At 37.9% G+C, this 19,458-nt stretch overlaps 2 protein-coding genes across 4 annotated transcripts in view; one reads left to right on the forward strand and one right to left on the reverse strand.

Moving 5' to 3' along the window:
• Positions 1 to 12,238, forward strand: part of FAM151B (family with sequence similarity 151 member B) — a 47,988-nt gene extending 35,750 nt beyond the window's left edge. The window contains exons 6-8 of one of the 3 annotated variants that reach the window (XR_006299140.1): positions 365 to 468; positions 4,988 to 5,082; positions 10,120 to 12,238. Coding sequence is in view for 2 of the 3 variants with exons in the window: in XM_043593010.1 (XP_043448945.1) it covers positions 365 to 509 (145 nt within the window). In the remaining variant the exon portion in view is untranslated. Of the gene's footprint in view, positions 1 to 364; positions 531 to 787; positions 820 to 4,987; positions 5,173 to 10,119 lie in introns of those variants that run through there. The other 2 variants (XM_043593018.1, XM_043593010.1) reach the window with 2 other exon arrangements.
• A 1,693-nt stretch (positions 12,239 to 13,931) lies between these two features.
• Positions 13,932 to 17,192, reverse strand: ANKRD34B (ankyrin repeat domain 34B). Its single transcript, XM_043593045.1, has one exon. It carries the CDS (start codon positions 17,190 to 17,192, stop codon positions 15,648 to 15,650), a length of 1,545 nt encoding a protein of 514 aa, XP_043448980.1. The 3' UTR covers positions 13,932 to 15,647.
• Between the last annotated feature and the right edge of the window lie 2,266 nt (positions 17,193 to 19,458).

A 19,458-nucleotide genomic window follows, 5' to 3' on the forward strand; every position in this document is an offset into this window, starting at 1 on the left:
GTCCAACTTTGGCTTGGGTCATGATCTCACAGCTCATGGACTCAAGCCCCATGTCCAGCTCATGGGTTCAAGCCCCATGTCAGGCTCTATGCTGACAGCTCAGAGCCTGGAGCCTGCTTCTGTCGCTCTCTGCCTCTACCCCACTCATGCTGTGTCTTTCTCTCAAATATAAATAAACATTAAAATTTTTTTAAAAAGATTTGGAAATAAGATATTTCAGTGGGCCTGTTCTAATAATAATTTAGGAATATTATGCTTTAAAAACCTTTATAAAAATATGATTTTGATATACCGAAGGTAATTGAAAGAATTTACATGTTATAGTTTGGATATAAATCACATTTTGTTGCCACTTGTATTACAGAGATTCAACAAAACTCTGGCACCCTCTTTCTTTTTTCCTGGAGAACTGGTTATTTCAGAAATTACAGAAGAGTAAGAGGGCTTTAAAAATGTTCTTTCACACAGGTGAGCACCTTTCTCATGACAGAATAAAATCCACTTACTGAAAACAATATAGATTAAATTAGATGGATCTAGGGGCGCCTGGGTGGCGCAGTCGGTTAAGCGTCCGACTTCGGCCAGGTCACGATCTCGCGGTCCGTGAGTTCGAGCCCCGCGTCAGGCTCTGGGCTGATGGCTCGGAGCCTGGAGCCTGTTTCTGATTCTGTGTCTCCCTCTCTCTCTGCCCCTCCCCCGTTCATGCTCTGTCTCTCTCTGTCCCAAGAATAAATAGACGTTGAAAAAAAAAATTTAAAAAAAAAAAAAAAAAAAAAAAAAAAATTAGATGGATCTAACATTTCCATATTGTTGGGAGCATGCTGGCAACTGTGTATGTATTTTGTATTCTTTATTTCCATCATAATATTTTATCTATAGTGAGTACGATACTACTGGAGAGCATAATTTTTTTTTCTATTTAGCCACATGGTTTCTTTTTTTTTATGATGCAATTTATTGTCAAATTGGCTTACATACAACACCCAGTGTTCATCCCAACAAGTGCCCTCCTCAATGCCCATCACCCATTTTCCAATCTCCCCCACCCCCATCCACCCTCAGTTTGGTCTCTGTATTTAAGAGTCTCTTATGGTTTGCCTTCCTCCATCTCTGTTTGTAACTATTTTTTCCCCTTTCCCTCCTCCATGGTCTTCTGTTAAGCTTCTCAAGATCCACATATGAGTGAAAACATATGGTATCTGTCTTTCTCTGCCTGGCTTATTTCACTTAACATAATACCCTCCAGTTCCATCCACATTGCTGCAAATGACCAGATTTCATTCTTCCTCATTGCCAAGTAGTATTCCATTGTATATATAAACCACATATTCTTTATCCATTCATCAGTTGATGGCCATTTAGGCTCTTTCCATAATTTGGCTAGTGGTGAGTGTGCCTCTATAAACATTGGGGTACAAGTACCCCTATGCATCAGCACTCCTGTATCCCTTGGGTAAATCCCTAGCACTGCTATTGCTGGGTCATAGGGTAGTTCTATTTTTAATTTTTTGAGGAACCTTCACACTATCTTCCAGAGAAGCTTGAAGAGTAGAATTTTAATCCTAGTGACACATCATTTGATTTTCATTTCTCACCAGCACCACCTTAGTTCACCTTATTTTACTACTAGAACTTCAGAAACTTGTTCTTCATGTCTTCATTGTTCACACTCTACTCAGAGATGCTCTGAGTATTTCTGCTGAAGAAAGCTTTTATAAGTGCCTCTTGCAAATTAGAAACCTCCAGGGTCCTCTTACATGCAACTTTATTGAATTTTACTCTTAAAGACCATCCACAATGTAGCCCACTCTAAAAGTCAATTCAGTGACCTTCAGTGCTTCATTTCAAAAATGCCTGCAACATCAATGGTCTCCAGACCTTCCTTTAACAGTTAATTTTAACTATTTAATATTGTTCACTAATTATGTCATACATGTTATTTATATTTCTTCAGCTAGGTTATAAAGCCCTTCATGGTAAGGGTGCATTCTTTTTTTTTTTTAATTTTTTTTTCAATGTTTATTTATTTTTGGGACAGAGAGAGACAGAGCATGAACAGGGGAGGGGCAGAGAGAGAGGGAGACACAGAATCGGAAACAGGCTCCAGGCTCTGAGCCGTCAGCCCAGAGCCCGACGTGGGGCTCGAACTCACGGACCACGAGATCGTGACCTGGCTGAAGTCGGACGCTTAACCGACTGCGCCACCCAGGTGCCCCAAGGGTGCATTCTTAACTGTCCTTTATAGTATGTGGCTTAGTCTTGAGCAAGGTATTCAGAAAAATATGTACTTCTTTCATTTATTAAAAAGAAACTTACTAATGAATGTCCTAAGATATGTAATTTGCCTTGGTTTATCAGCCATTTTCTCCCAGAAGATAAAGTGGTATATAGTGAAAATATAATTTTGAATTCAGATAGACTTCCCTTACAGCCCCACCTCTGTCCCTTACTAGCTATAGATTTTTGGAAATATTTAACCTCATTGAATCTTGATTTCCTTATCTATAAAATGGAGGGGAAATGAGGATTTTCTTGTAGTTGTTATGAAGATTGAGATTCATGTAATAGAGGATCTAGCTCAATGCTCAACGCATAGTAAGTACTCAACAGACAAGGTTAGTTCCCTTCTTCTAGACTTGTCATATGATCATATCCATTGTAGACAAATACAGTGAGGAGTATAACATGAAACATTGTAGACATAGAAGTATTTAAAGAAGACAATTATATTTCCACTTTAAATTTTAGCTCCAACTAAATACAGTCCTATTTGTCAAATAATATCTAAAACTTCACTTTCTATGGTTGTTTGCCAAAAACAAAAGATAAAATTTTATAATTACAAAATTTTAACAATTGGAACAAAGAATAATTTAAAATTATAATAAAAAGTAAAGCTTAGTTTACAAATTTTCCAAATGAACTGTATTTCAGTGAGGTTTTAAATAAAATTTAATTTGTCCAGAAGATTATTTTTGCTACTTGATTATTTGACCCTTGATAATAGTTTTAAAAATATTAATCTTAAGGCAAAATTCTTTTATTTTGAGAACTTTATCAGCTGAGTATCACTTAGATTAAGATTTAAAGCTGTATTTACTATCAACAATAGCCAAAGTATGGAAAGAGCCCAAATATCCATTGATGGATGAATGGATAAAGAAGATGTGGTTTATATACACAAGGGAGTATTATTTGGCAATCAAAAAGAATGAAATCTTGCCATTTGCAAATACGTGGATGGAACTGGAGGGTATTATGCTAAGTAAAATTAGTCAGTCAGAGAAAGACAAAAATCATATGACTTCACTCAGATGAGGACTCTGAGAGACAAAACAGATGAATATAAGGGAAGGGAAACAAAAATAATATAAAAACAGGGAGGGGGACAAAACAGAAGAGACCCATAAATATGGAGAACAAACTGAGGGTTACTGGAGGGGTTGTGGGAGGGGGGATGGGTTAAATGGGTAAGGGCACTAAGGAATCTACTCCTGAAATCATTGTTGCACTATATGCTAGTTTGGATGTAAATTAAAAATAAAATAAAATAAAATAAAAGAAGTTTTGAAAAGACAAACAAAATAAAACAAATAAAGAATTCATCAGTTGCCTTATAGAGTCAAGGTACAAATTCTAATTCATCTTTATATCCTAATTTTAAAAAATGGAAATTTTATGAATGATACTTTTAATGATATAATAAAAAATGTTGAAAGACTAAAAAAAAGATTTAGAGCTGTATTTTAAATTGTTTTTGGGAACAAAAATATGTAAGGGAATTATAAAATGTATGCTGTTGAAAATAAATTATTAGTGGATATTCACATGGAAAAAAAATAACTTTAATCCCTACTTCATACCATACACCAATAATAATTTGACTTGAATCTTAGGTCCAAATATGAAAACTAAAATTAAGGATTTAGAAGAGAATGAAGGAGAATGTTTTCGTGACTTTGGAGTAGGCAACAATTTCTTTTTTTAATTACAGCTTTGTAGAGGTATAATTGACATATAAAATTGTCAGATGTTCCCAATTTTTTTCCTATTTCCTCCACATCCAAGGCAATGATGTCTCATAACACAACACTAATCATAAAAGAAAAAATTGATTAGGGTGCCTGGGTGACTTATTTTGTTGAGTGTCTGACTTCGGCTCAAGTTGTGATCTCAGGGTTCCTGAGTTAGAGCCCTGAATGGGCCTCGTTACCATCAGCACAGGGCCTGCTGCGGGTCCTCTGTCTCCTTCTTTCTTCTCCCCTCCCCTGCTCAAGGTCTCTCTCAAAAATAAATAAAACATTAAAAAAAAGAAAAAAATGGGTTAATAGGCTTTATCAAAATTTAACACTTCTCATTAAAAGACTCCATTAATACCTATCTGACAAAGGTCTCATACTCAGAATCTTTGGAGAACTCCTATAAACTAATTCTTAAAAAGAAGCTAAACAACTCAATTAAAAATGGGCAAAAGAACAGACACTTCATAACTTAGTTAATAAACAATAATTATAGGGGCACCTGGGTGGCTCAGTGGGTAAGCGGCCGACTTCAGCTCAGGTGATGATCTCGCAGTCCGTGAGTTCTAGCACCGCGTCGTGCTCTGTGCTGACAGCTCAGAGCCTGGAGCCTGCTTCAGATTCTGTGTCTCCCTCTCTCTGACCCTGCCCTGTTCATGCTCTGTCTCTCCCTGTCTCAAAAATAAGTAAACATTAAAAATAAATAAATAAATAAATAAACAAACAAACAAATAAATAAATAATTATAAAAAGGCCTTAATGTAGGAGAATGCAATACAATACTATATGAACAGTGAGACTCTACATTTATCAATATGGAAAGATGTTATCTTGCAGGCTGCAAAACAGATGTTTGGTATCCTATTTATGTAAAGTTATATGACATTATATGCATTTGTATACATAGGAAAATATTTGGGAAGAAGTTCCCAGACACAAAATATGTATAACTTATTTTTCCCCTCCAGGTTCTCAACTCTAATGTTTGGTGTTGAGAACTCATGGCATCCAAGGGCTATTTCCCAAGTTTGGCAGAGCAATCCTGGTCCTAGAAGAGACTTTGGTACGAGATCCAATTGTTCAAAAAAAAATCAGAGCTTTGAAAAGTACGGTTGAGGGGCGCTTGGGTGGCTTAGTCAGTTAAGCATCCAACTTTGGTTCAGGTCATGATCTCATGGTTCGTGAGTTGAAGCCCCACATTGGGCTCCATGCTGACAGCTAAGAGCCTGGAGCCTGCTTTGGATTCTGTGTTTCCCTCTCTCTCTGCCTACCCCTGCTCACATTCTGTCTTTCTCTCTCTCAAAAATAAACACTAAAAAAAAAAAAAAAAAAAAAGTATGGTTGATATGGCCCTGTAAAAGTGATGTCATTACTAATTAGTCAGATATATACTCATTTACGAAGTGGGAAATTGTTAAAGATTATTCACAACAGATTGCTTACTTGCTTGTTTGTTGGAGTTAAAATCTTGGGGTTTTTCCTTGTAATTATGAAAATTAAGTACCTAGTGAATATATAGAAAAATGCCCTATCTCTCATCTTGAAATTTAAGGTATGAGCCTGCCTAGTAAGAGCCTACAATCTGCTTATAATAATAAATCCATGAATCAATGCAAGGAAAAGTTCACTGATAGAAAGATGAAGATAGTAGCACTGAAGAACTTTTTATCTAGAAAATGGGAGTATAATGAATAAATGAAACGAAGACCACCTGATAACCAGGTCTTGGAAGAAGCCGGGCAGGATCTAGGAGTTCTTGGGACCTCAGCAGCAGGAGCTCAGGGTCTTTGTTCTAGTGTCCAGTGTACCACACCAGTGTCATTCTTTTACTTGTGACTGTGATTGCTTCTCTCCCTTCTTTGTATCTAACATCCTTTGGGCAAGGACCTCGATTTGTCCAGTCACTTGTGTCTTCAGGGCTTAGTAGGAATACTGAGAGGAAGGAAGAGGCAGGCATTTAATTGATGTCTGATGGACTGAAGCTGTGCAAATAATTCAGAAATGATTTCTGCCTCAAGGATCTTAAAATCTAGGAAGAGAGATCTGTAGACAATAAGTTGGATATTTGCTGTAACTCCTCTGATGGAACTATACACCAGGTTGTGGCAACAGCATTTTGTTCTCATTGAGAGAAAACACTTAAAGGTGTGTCTTGAATGAGTAAGATTCACTAGGTAGAGTAAGAGAGGGAAGGGTCTTTCAGACAAAGGCACACGCGCAGAGGAACTCTGAGGGAAGAGACTTATCTGACCTGTTCAAAAAGTTTATAAAGACACCATACTATGAGGCTGGGCACTGAGGCAGGGGCCAGATTCATTTTCTGAGCCAAGGAGCTGGCTCCTTTTCTCTTAGGCCATAGGAATCATTCATTGCACCATTTTTTTTTAAATTTTTTTTTTCAACGTTTTTTTATTTTTTATTTTTGGGACAGAGAGAGACAGAGCATGACCGGGCAAGGGGCAGAGAGAGAGGGAGACACAGAACTGGAAACAGGCTCCAGGCTCTGAGCCATCAGCCCAGAGCCCGACGCGGGGCTCGAACTCACGGACCGCGAGATCGTGACCTGGCTGAAGTCGGACACTTAACCGACTGCGCCACCCAGGCGCCCCTCATTGCACCATTTTTTTTAAATTTTTTTTTTTCAACATTTATTTATTTATTTTTGGGACAGAGAGAGACAGAGCATGAACGGGGGAGGGGCAGAGAGAGAGGGAGACACAGAATCAGAAACAGGCTCCAGGCTCTGAGCCATCAGCCCAGAGCCCGACGCGGGGCTCGAACTCACGGACCGCGAGATCGTGACCTGGCTGAAGTCGGACGCTTAACCGACTGCGCCACCCAGGCGCCCCTCATTGCACCATTTTAAGTAGGGGAGTTTTAATACCGGTTTTGAGTGTTAGAAAGGTGTTTATAATGGCATGAGAAGAAGATTTGGAATTCTTTTTTTTTTTTTTTTAATTTTTTTTTCCACGTTTTTATTTATTTTTGGGACAGAGAGAGACAGAGCATGAACGGGGGAGGGGCAGAGAGAGAGGGAGACACAGAATCGGAAACAGGCTCCAGGCTCCGAGCCATCAGCCCAGAGCCTGACGCGGGGCTCGAACTCCCGGTCCGCGAGATCGTGACCTGGCTGAAGTCGGACGCTTAACCGACTGCGCCACCCAGGCGCCCCTGGAATTCTTGAAGTTAAGGGAGATGAAGCCCTGAATTAAGGTGGTAGCAAAAGCAGATGGAAATGCTCAAGAAACAGAGGAAAGAGGTTACAAAGGGAGAACTTGTAAGAGTTTTTAAGCTCGTTGAATGGAGAGTATGGGAGAGAGGGAAGAATCTAGCGAATCTATATTTTAATTAAAAAATTTGTTTAATGTTTATTTTTGAGAGAGAGAGAGAGACAGAGTGTGAGCAGGGGAGGGGCATAGAGAGAGAGGGAGACACAGAACCCGAAGCAGGCTCCACGCTCTGAGCTGTCAGCTCAGAACCCCACTCAGGGCTTGAATCCGTGAATCATGAGATCATGACCTGAGCCGAAGTTGTATGCTTAACTGACTGAGCCACTCAGGCACAGTGTGAATATATTGTTTGCTAGGTAACAGAAGGTCAAGTGGTGCTACTAACCCAAACAAGATAGGACAGAGGCCACGTGTAACTATACTTTTCAGTTATTTGTTGATATTGCTCTTTTATACCAACTTGGAAAGAACGCTTGAAAACCCCATCTGCCTGTCCCTTAACTCACTCACCTCCTACTCTAACTTTAGAAAGGATGCTCTTTTTTTTTTTTTTAACTGGACCAGTTTCTTAAAGACTCTCTAAGTAATTGCTAATTTACTACATATTTTAATTATTCCATAATTTTCAATAATATAACTATTTCCACAGTCCCACCATAAGTGAAGAGAGAAAACAGGGCCCACTCAGCCCCCTGCCCTGTAGGGAGGTTCTTGTTTCTATTCTTCTGCCTAAGAAAGGAATCAGTCTGACTAAATCTGGTGGCTGAACTCTTCTGGGCTTGCTTGCCACTACAGAATGTTCATTAAGGCTGGTCATTGCCTTTTTCTTTATGTTTTCCTTGGGATGAAAGAATGTAATAAGAGTTTGAAAATCTTAACCGAAATATTGACTGTGAGAGTCTTTTGCTACTTTGTGAATTCAAGAGATGATCAAAAACTCTGGATTAAAGTAGAGAGCCATGACCTCATCACAGAGCCTGTTGAGCTCAGCCCCTAAACCAAGGCTTTTTAAGGAGTCTTTCATGACTTCCCCAGGCAGACCTGTGGGCTTTCTCCTGAGGTACCTTCTCTGCTGGATTATAATTATTTTACAGGTTTGTGTTTTGTTCTCAGCTGTGTTGTTTTAGAGGAAGAAACTATTCATTTTTATATGATGTCTGGTCAGAATAGGCCCCTAACAAATGGGATGGATGGATGGATGGACGGGTAACACAAAACCTCAGTAATTTTCTTAGACCGGTTATTCTTACAGTGTGGCGCACAAACCCCTCAGTGCCCCTGAGACCCTTTCAGGAGATTCATGAGGTCAAAACCATTTGTGAAATTGTTATTATTCCACACACAAAAAACAGGATTTGCCTGTTTCGTGTAAATACGATGATGTTGGAAAAACAATGGTGGGTGAAACTGTTGATGTCTTAGTATAAATCAAGCTCATGGCATCAGTTAGCAATCATATTCTCCACTGCCACACACTCACATTAGAAAGGAAAAAAAAAAGACTTAGAAGTATCATCAATGATTCAGCAAAAATTATTATTGAACGTTTATTAACATCTTGCCTCTTTAATGTAGTCTGTGTGACAAAATGGGAGGTAAACACAGAATAGTTCTGGTGTATACTGAAATTCAGTGGTTGTCCTAAAGAAAAGCACATGTTGCAAACAGAGCTAGTCATTTTTTTTCATGGGAAAAATATTTCCTGGAAAGAACAACTGACAGACTAATTATTCAGTCTTGGGTATTTGGCAAATATTTTCTCAAAAATGAACAAAGCAAGTTTGTCACTTCGAGGAAAACAACTGACAGTATCTGTTGCCAGTTACAAAACCTGAGCTTTTACATGAAAAATTAGAATTTGAATAAACTTGAATCCATCATTGTGAACTTGACAATTCCCAATGCTTAAAGACTTTTTTTCTGATATCAGTGGCAATATTAATAAATGTTATTTTTAATGTAATTTAATATAACATAATGTATTATAATAAAATGTGTCAATATTTGGAAGATCTGAATAACTCAAAGATTCATTATTTTCCAAATGACTAGTCCATGATATTATAAAACCTTGCATGAGTAAGGTATCCATTCAAATTGCAAGATAGTACAGTGAATATAATGTAATAGAATATGAAAATTCATTGATGTAGTTTCAGATTCCACATTATAGCTAAACTTTTAAGAAACTGCCACTTACCCAAGTTTAAGTATAGTATCAAAGAAGACTATCCGCAATTATCTGAAAAGCCCATTATTTCTTCCTTTTACAATTATACATTTGTGTGAAGCCATATTTTCTTCATATGTTTCAACTAAAACAGCATAACAGATTGAATGCAGAAACAGGACAATCCAGCTGTTTTCTATTAAGCCAAGGATTAAAGGGATTTGTGAAACCATAAAACAATACCACTCTTTTCACTAAGTATATTTTGGAAAATATAGTTATTTATTCTAACATGAATGGGTTTGTTGTTATTTTAAAAGAATTAGCATTTTTAAAGTTTTCCAGGTTTTTTGTTTTTTTAATTTTTTTTTTTTTCCAACGTTTATTTTTTGGGACAGAGAGAGACAGAGCATGAATGGGGGAGGGGCAGAGAGAGAGGGAGACACAGAATCGGAAACAGGCTCCAGGCTCCGAGCCATCAGCCCAGAGCCTGACGCGGGGCTCGAACTCCCGGTCCGCGAGATCGTGACCTGGCTGAAGTCGGACGCTTAACCGACTGCGCCACCCAGGCGCCCCTCCAGGTTTTTAAAAAATGTTTATTTTATTTTGAGAGAGAGAGAGAGAATGCATGAGCTGGGGAGGGGCAGAGAGAGAGAGGAGAGAGAGAGACTCCTAAGCAGGCTCTGTTTTGTGATCACAGAGCCCAACGTGGGACTCAGTCTCAGAAACCGCCAGATCATGACCTGAGCCAAAATCAAGAGTTGGATGCTCAACTGACCGAGCCACCCAGGCGTCCCAAATTCTCCATATTAATAGGACTCAAAGTTGCAGGTACAGAATAGCAATTTTTTGTTTTGAAATTGGTAAGAAGAACCTTTGGAAAGTTTTTGCCTGACAATCAAAATTTAAATTTCTGCCACTATAACCAATACTTATTGAATATGAAAATAAAACTAAGAAGTCATGTATGTGATTGAAGTCCAAAAATGTAACTAAGTTCAATCATTAATTTCAACTTTTCCCACTGAATCTAGAATTGTTAATACATAGACTGTCTCAATCTTTAAAAAGAGTTTAAAGATTTTTCATTAAAATGAATCTCATTAAATCTCTGATCAACATCCATCCTCTGCCTGTTTCCAAAAAAATGTGGTTCATATCTTCCTTGGACAGAGTTTTCTGTAGATAAACTGCTCTAGGAACTAAAGCGTTAATATATTTCTGCGACTTGAATTTTCTGGTGCCAGTTTATCTTAATTTGGAGGATTCTGGACTAAGTCAGTGTTTCAGTTCCTTCCGTATTTAAGATCAGCTATTTAATCTCAATTGAGTCTTTTATCTTCTGGCTAAGTGATATCAATTCTTTCACCTCTTTTAACGTTTTTTTTCCTAGATTTTTTATTATCTTTATCTTCTTACATATATATTGTACGATGTGCTATCTAGAATTAAAAAAACTATTTCAGATTTGCTCTACCAGTAGTAAGATTCACTAGTAGAAACTGGTTAATCTTTTAACAATATAGTCTTAGCTCTGTTAGGAGTCCTGACAAACTTGTTAGCTTAGTATCTAACTAAAACTGTTAGAGTTTTTCCATGTAAATTATTGATTTTCTAATCTTAAGCAATTGATTTTCAAAACCCAAATGTAGCCTACTCATGATCCTTATACTTTGATCCAATGTTTCAGCTAATTGAAATTCTTTTAAATTGTTTTTGTTGTGATTTGTTGTGTTAGCTACTCTTGCCAGATTTTCCTCTCCTGGCCTTCCCTTTAAGAAGTGTAGACATTCAGGGGGGCCTGGCTGGCTTAGTCAGGGGTTGGGGGGATAGTGTGTGTCTCTTGATCTTGGGGTCATGAGTTTGAGCCCCACAATGGGTGTAGAGATTACTTAAATAAATAAATAAACTTTAAAAAAAAAGAATTGTAGACATTCAAAGAAGGTATACAAGGAGTTAGGATGTCACCATGGGAAGGCCAATGGGCAGCTCCAGTAAATTTAGTGGATTTACTATCGTTCAGATCTGGTCCTCTTCTCTTGGAGACTTAGAAATGACTTAGAAATGTGACTTAGAGCTAAGGAATATTGGCACTAAACAAGGCTATATAAACTTAACTATTATTTTATTTAGAATCGTGACTTCCAAGGAGACTGTGCCTTCTTGTTTTAAAATGTAGGTTTTATTGCTATTCACATATGTTGAAGCCAACAGATCAGGAGACAGTTATATTGAAAAATGTAGTTTGTTACTTAAAATTCCCAAGAGGAGGCAAGCATTCTACATCACATAGGGCCAATGTGGGAAAGTACCAGGGTCTGCCTGGAGGCAGAGTAGTAAGGGGAAAACTTGGGAAAGACCCTTCATTATGGTTTCTGTAAGAATGAATGAGGCAGGGTAAGCAGGTTTAGGATTGGCTAGTTTGAATAATTTTGGTGGTTTCTGAGGTGTAGGAGCTGTCTCTGGTTGTTTGGTACCTGATCCTGGCTTGATTAGGGCAGGCGGGTAGTTGCCTTGAATGAGAGAGCCCTGTGAGAGCCTCATAAAGGAGATATTTGGAGTATATGGATTCTGGATTGGTTGGTTTGCATACATAATTGCATTGTGTATGCATTGCATACATAATGCATACATTGGTTGGTTTGCCACATTCTGTGGCAAGTTATTTTCTATCTCTAGGAATTAGCTAACCTTGGGAGGGGCAGTCCATCCACTGTCAACAAGGCCCTAAGATATCAAAGCATCAGAAAATAAACAAAATTAAAAAACATGATTAATACAATTGTCATCCTGACAGGTTAATTTCTTCCTTTATTTAATTTTTTTTTCAACGTTTTTAATTTATTTTTGGGACAGAGAGAGACAGAGCATGAACGGGGGAGGGGCAGAGAGAGAGGGAGACACAGAATCGGAAACAGGCTCCAGGCTCTGAGCCATCAGCCCAGAGCCCGATGCGGGGCTCGAACTCACGGACCGCGAGATCGTGACCTGGCTGAAGTCGGACGCTTAACCGACTGCGCCACCCAGGCGCCCCATTTCTTCCTTTATTTAAACAAAATGTAGATTTATTTATTTTGAGAGAGAGAGTGAGTGCATGTATGCAAGCAGGGAAGGGGCAGAGAGGGAGAGAGAGAGTCCCAACCAGGCTCTATACTGTCAGCATAGTGCCCTACTTGGGGCTCGATCTCACAAACCATAAGATCATGACTTGAGCCAAAATCAAGAGTCAGACGTTTATTTTTTTTTTTTTCAAAAAAAAAATTTTTTTTTAACGTTTATTTATTTTGGAGACAGAGAGAGACAGAGCATGAACGGGGGAGGGTCAGAGAGAGGGGGAGACACAGAATCCGAAACAGGCTCCAGGCTCTGAGCTGTCAGCCCAGAGCCCGATGTGGGGCTCGAACTCATGGACCGCGAGATCATGACCTGAGCCGAAGTCAGCCGCTTAACCGACTGAGCCACCCAGGTGCCCCAAGAGTCAGACGTTTAACTGAGCCATCCAGGTGCCCCATTTTTTTTGCCATTCTTCCCTTTAAACAAGCTACATGGGAATCAAATTATTAGAAGGTTACATAGTGAATATTTAAGCGGAACAAGAGTAGTTTTATCATTTGAGATTTTAAATGGTTCAGGTACTGGATAACTGATGCGTACATCTCCACCAAAGATTATGCAAGGTGTTCACCACCTTGCCTGGACACTGCTTGGATAGGACACCGTCCCCACTTGTCTCTGTAACTAGGACTGCCCTATGTTCTCCCCAAAATTATCTTTGCTGTGAATAAGTATTAGCTGTACTCTTTGGAAATCCTAGCCACAAGTAACTAAGAATGGTACCTGTAAAACTAATGAATGAAGTGTCATCATACCTTGAAATTAAAGTTAAATTATACTTCTACGTTAAGTTAAAATATAGCACATGTATACATATCTGATTCCTGTTGAAAACATCTGTGACTTACCATTGGGATCCCAGTGATATAGTCCACTTAATAGAGTGAAAAGTCCCATAGGATGGTTTTGCATACTAACTCAAGCAACCTTAGCCCCTAACATGTTTTTAGGATTGATGGAAGACTAAGAGCTCTTCTAAATATGGCCTTCAACGGGGGCACCTGGGTGGCTCAATCAGTTAAGTGTCTGACTTTGGCTGAGATCATGATCTCGCCATTCATGGGTTCCACCCAGCTTGGGGCTCTGTGCTGACAGCTCAGAACCTGGAGCCTGCTTTGGACTCGTGTCTCCCTCTCTCCCTGTCCCTCTCCTGCTCATGCTCTGTCTGTCTCTCTCTCAAAAACAAATAAACATTAAAAAAGTAAAATAAATATGACTTTCAATGAACTTTAATCCTATTAAATATTTTTTGCACATTGGGATGTGAATTGCATCAGAAGTTATTGTTTCTTAGTTTTCTATTTACTCAAAGTAACATGTGACACAGTTTCTCCTGAGATTATGTTGAAATATTTATCATTAGTATTTGAAATAAATAAAAAGCAATGATAATCAAAATAACATTTAAAATCTTTATTGATACCATTTTATGAACTACTCTATTTACATATTTTTCCAGACTGTATCCTTACAACTCAAAGCCAAGCACTTTTCTCAATATTAAAACTTGCAAAAAGGGTTTAGCTACCTATAAACATCAGGTACAATTCTAAGTTCTGAATCAAAAAATATTTCTAATGTAATTTACATTATTGTTCTTCAAAACATTAAATGGAAAACCTCCAATTATTTTTTTCAAATAAAAGCCACAAGAAATTAAATAATTACCATGTACATTACAACTTGCTTATATCAAATTACCAAGCATCATGCCAATTGTTAGGATCTCCTCTACTAATAGGCAAAGAAATAAAGTTGTATATGACAGTCATCAAATTAATATACTCAGGTTTTATATAATTTGACTTATTCTTTGTTGTAAAACTGCTAGATTGAAATGAGGATTTTTTGTATAAACACCACATTTTGAAATCAGACAGATAATATAGTCATTTTGTAACATTTTATGATAGTAGCATGATATTCATTTATTTAATTAGAAGTTATTCATAGGTCCTAAATACTAGGTGATTGGAATGTCACGCTAAGGAAATTACCCTTATTATTCTTATTATATAAATGTCTAATGATTATATATTAGAAATTAAAGATACTGTTTAATTTTGGCCAAATATTTAGTATATTTTGTAATTAAGTTTCTACTGGCTTTCTTAATTTTAGCTAATCTAAGATAATCTAATAATCAGCTTTTCTTTTCTAAAACGAAGCAAGCATATAGTTTCTATTTGTGATAAATCCCCATTTTTTGGTTGTCCTTAGAACGACAAGAGTAATTTGATATAAGTAAAGAGGAACGCTTTTAAACCTTTTGCTTTATCTTGTTGTTGAGAACCTATATATAGGCTTTAAAAAATAATAGCAGGAATTAAAAGATATGGAGAAACAATTCCATGAAATTACATTAAAATCAAAATAAAACAAAGCAAAAAACAGCACACCAGCACTTCACATAGATTATTACTAGCTTGTAAAACTGATCTGTCACTTGGAGTTGATTAAACTGACCATACGAATATTGGCTGCCTAATCTACTATAATAGGTTGGTCTTTTTAAAATTTGAATTAGGAAAAATTTTTAATTTTAATTAGATTTCACCTACCTGCAGTCAATATTTTTTAAGAATTAGTTCATTCTTTCTTTATGCCTTTGGCTTTGTACCTTTGGCTTATTGTTCATAGAACATTTTAATAGCTGTCCCTTTTTGTTTATGCTTTGACATCATGGAAAATTACAATCTTATTTGTTGACTTTTAATGTTAAAAATATTTATTGATTTGAATGCAGTGTTTCCTAATAAAATATCTGAAAAATCTGAAAAAAATTTTAAAGTCATCTCCACCACATGTGACTTTTTTTTTTTTTTTTGCTGACTTTTGCTTAAATTAAAAACTTGGACCATATGAAGATTGTTAAATATTAGAGGTTTTGAGAAGTATAGCTTTAATTTTGTTTGAGAGAATTTCCTTTGCAGAAACTATGTATTATTTGTGTGTCCACGGTACCTAATATGATACACAGTATATTTTGATACCTCTAACAATTATTGACTAACCAATTATAAGATTTTAAAAGATGAACATTTGAGGTTTATTTTCTGGTTCTATATTTCTCTGATGTAGACATTTGGACAAAATGTGCTTTCTAGGCATCTCTTAAAAATTTACTAATTGCTTAATTTGTTCTGTTTGCAATGATTGTCTCCTTAACAACATTTTTTTACTTTTGAATTCTTTGGGGAACATAGGAACTGTTGGCATTAGCACTTTTTGACCACAAGAAAGGAGGCTGGAAATCTTATTATTGACATTGATATCAGAGATGGGGGGATGAGGATTCACATTTAAGGGTGGCAGAAATCCTGGTCTGGCTTGCGTGATACCGTGATCTAAAGGGAAAGCTCCTGAACCACGCCTTTCTAAAATTGCATGATTTCTCCTGCTCAAGGGACCTGGTGAGATATTCTCCAACAATTCTTTGGGCCCTGACAACAGGGAAGGAGACGGTGAGAGGATCTTTTTCTTTCCTATAAGTGCTTTGCCATCTTCTAAAGTTGCAGGGGTAAGACCAGCCGAGAGCTGGGAATCAGAGCTGTAGTGATTTGCCCCTGAGTTTCTTTTTTGGACTATACTTCTTAAGGTGGAAGCAAATACCGTCTGGTTAGAGTCTGGATCTGGCTCAGCAGGGATTTCAATGCATTGCTGATTTCCTTCTGAAAAAAATGATTGATAATTTATTTCATCATATGACATCTTTCTTGAGCTGGCCTGATCTAAGGCTCTCAGCAAATGTGCAGTGTCTTTTACATCAATACTTTGGTGCCTAGTGATGAATCGCTTGGAAAGTGCCAGCCCATTGGTTTTGTAGGACAATTCTTCCTCTGGAGTAATATCCTGGAGCTCCTCTTGCAAGGAGGCCACTCTGTTTTGGTGCATGAATAAGGGAGGACTCTTGATCCAGGTTGGAGCCTGGGGTAGCTTGGGCCCATTAGAGGCCATAGAAGGCTTCCTCACAGGGGAGCCTGGGTCCTGTGTGTCATCACTATTTCCTGAGGGCTCCAGACCTTTAAAGCCAAAAAGTGTCATTTCAGTTTCAGAAGAATGTGTAAGTGGCAACGAAGCTGTTTTTATGTCTATTTCTGAAGGAGTGGCACAGGAGGCTGGGGAATGACACCCATCCATATCTACAGGAGGCATATTTAAGTACTGTTTGGTAGTGTGCCTACCGGAGGGTGATTTTGCTGTCGTTATAATAATGACCTCTTTCCCTTTTGCCTTGCAAGCACTAAGTAGAACTTTCAGGGTCTCTCTATCCTCTGAATTAATAGCATAAACAAGGGCTGAGTAACTAGAATGATCTTGCAAGCTGAGATCAGCCCCACTGTTTAGGAGCAGGGAAACAACTTCAGGACCGGCTTTTTCTAAGCAAGCATGCATCAAAGCAGTTTTCCCAGATTTGTCCTGTATGTTGGGGTCAGCATTGTTTTCTAACAGGTATTTAACCATTTTGGCTTTACTGACACTCTGGTGATCAACATGTTTGGTCTTACAAGCGATCATTAAAGGTGTTTCCCCACGGTCATTGCTCTCATTAATGTATGCACCACCTTCTAGCAAGAGTCTTGTGAGGCGAAGCCGGCTCTGATGGACTGCTTTGATCAGGGAATTTCCATCACTTGAAATTTCTATACCTTCATCCATCTTCAAAAGTCAGAATCAAAACCTGGTTATCAAAGAACATGAAGTACAAAAGATTAGCCGGAATCCCAATTTATATTCATGTTGTTATTGATAATTTCTGAAATATATATGTATAGAGCAACAGTACATAAAGGAGATTATGTTATTAATAGAGAACAAAAAAGTGAACTGCAAAATAAAATAAATTTTAGAATAGTAACAGCCTTTAGGTAACTATAAACTAAAATTTACTTTCAAAATCTTGATCTAGTGCCAATGGAGTACTTCCCTAAATTCCACAATAATTAAACAATAATGCACTTATTTTCCACTTGTGAAAAATATTTTAAAAACAATACTAAAATGTAAATTGAAGCAAAAATTCCAAAAGTGTGTGTAATTGCAACTGAATCAATTAAAATATGGCATATTTATGGCAGATTAATCTAAAAACTTCTCAGGGTTAAATTACTTAAATGTGCTCTTAATTAAATAATGCAACTATTACTTAGATTTTCAATTAGAGGGCATTTCTTTGTTTCTTTTAAAGGATGAAAAATCATTTGAACTACAAGACATTAAGTAACTGACATAATGTCTGGAACTCACACTGAGATGGGAATGGTGGGCATGTGATTATGCATTTTCCTTGATTTCATTATTCAAATCAAACACTAGATTATGAAGCCAGCCACATTCACTTGGTTTACTTTTTTTTTTTTTTTTTTTTTTTGAGAGGGAGAGAGAGTGCACATGAGCAGGGGAAGAGAGAAGCTCAGCAGGCTCCCTGCTGTCAGGGCAGAGCCTGAGGCAGGGTTCCTGGGTGGGTGGCTCAATCTCCCGAATCATGACATCATGACCTGAGCCAAAATCAAGAGTTGGACACTTAACCAACCCACTGAGCCACCCAGGAGCCCCTGTTAGGTTACATTTTTTTTTTTTAATTTTTTTTTCAACGTTTATTTATTTTTGGGATAGAGAGAGACAGAGCATGAAGGGGTGAGGGGCAGAGAGAGAGGGAGACACAGAATCGGAAACAGGCTCCAGGCTCCGAGCCATCAGCCCAGAGCCTGACGCGGGGCTCGAACTCCTGGTCCGCGAGATCGTGACCTGGCTGAAGTCGGACGCTTAACCGACTGCGCCACCCAGGCGCCCCTGTTGGGTTACATTTTGACAACAGTACATTTGCTCTGAAAAAGTTCTAGGCTAGAAATGTGAGTGAGGTCATGTAGTCTTTATAAGCATTTTATTTTTTATCTTTAAAACTAAAAATTACTTTTATTTAAATAATTTAGATTCAAACTCCTTCAACAGATAATTCCATCAGTTGATAAGAATTATGTCTTTAGGGGCTCCTGGCTGGCTCAGTCAGTAGAGCATGCAACTCTTGATCTCGGGGATGTGAGTTCAAGCCCCACACTGGGCGTATAGCTTACTGAAAGAGAAAGGAAGAAAGGAAGGAAGGAAGGAAGGAAGGAAGGAAGGAAGGAAGGAAGAAAGAAAGAAAAGATTGTGTATTATGTCTTCACCTAGAACTGAAGAAATGTTTGTTTTTGAATAGTGCTTAGAGCTGGGGAGAAAAATCAAATGGAGTTTATATTATATTTATTTATTTAAAACTTATTTACTTGTATTTTTGACAGAGAGAGAGGGCACAATGATCGAGGGGCACAGTCAGAGGGAGAGCGAAAGAATCCCACACAAGCTCCGCACTGTCAGCACCCACCCTTGAAGCTGGGCTCCAGCTCACCCTACGCAAAGCTCAAACTGACGAACCATGAGATCATGACTTGAGCTAAAATCGGATGCCCAACCAACTGTACCACTCAGGTGCCCCAAGTTTATATAATATTTAAATCTCTTTTATTTAATGAAGTAGGTATTAGAAATTGAGAAGTATTATTTATTCTACTCATTTACTTTTATTTGTTTAATGTTTATTTCTGAGAGAGAGAGCATGCATGTGTGCAAGCAGGGGAGGGACAGTGAGAGGGGGACAGAGAATCCACAGCAGGCTCTGTGCTGACAGCAGACAGCCTGGTGTGGGGCTTGAACCCACAAACCATGAGATCATGACCTGAGCTGAAGTTGGACGCTTAACCTACTGAGTTAGGGCGCCCCTATTTTACTCATTTACTTTTAAATTAACAATACAGGACATGAGTTTTTATTGGATAATAGAATGGATAATAAGTATAATGACCTCTTAACAGAAAAAGAGGCGAAGAGAACAGAAAGAAAATGAAGGGGGAAAGAAGGCATGCACACAGAACTTAATCTAATAGCT

The sequence above is a fragment of the Prionailurus bengalensis genome, chromosome A1 (genome assembly GCF_016509475.1).
Source record: "Prionailurus bengalensis isolate Pbe53 chromosome A1, Fcat_Pben_1.1_paternal_pri, whole genome shotgun sequence".
Classification (NCBI taxonomy): domain Eukaryota; kingdom Metazoa; phylum Chordata; class Mammalia; order Carnivora; family Felidae; genus Prionailurus; species Prionailurus bengalensis.

Bases quoted from the DNA above. Each gene is read 5' to 3' on its own strand.
- ANKRD34B (XM_043593045.1), bottom strand. From the start codon at position 17,192: ATGGATGAAGGTATAGAAATTTCAAGTGATGGAAATTCCCTGATCAAA.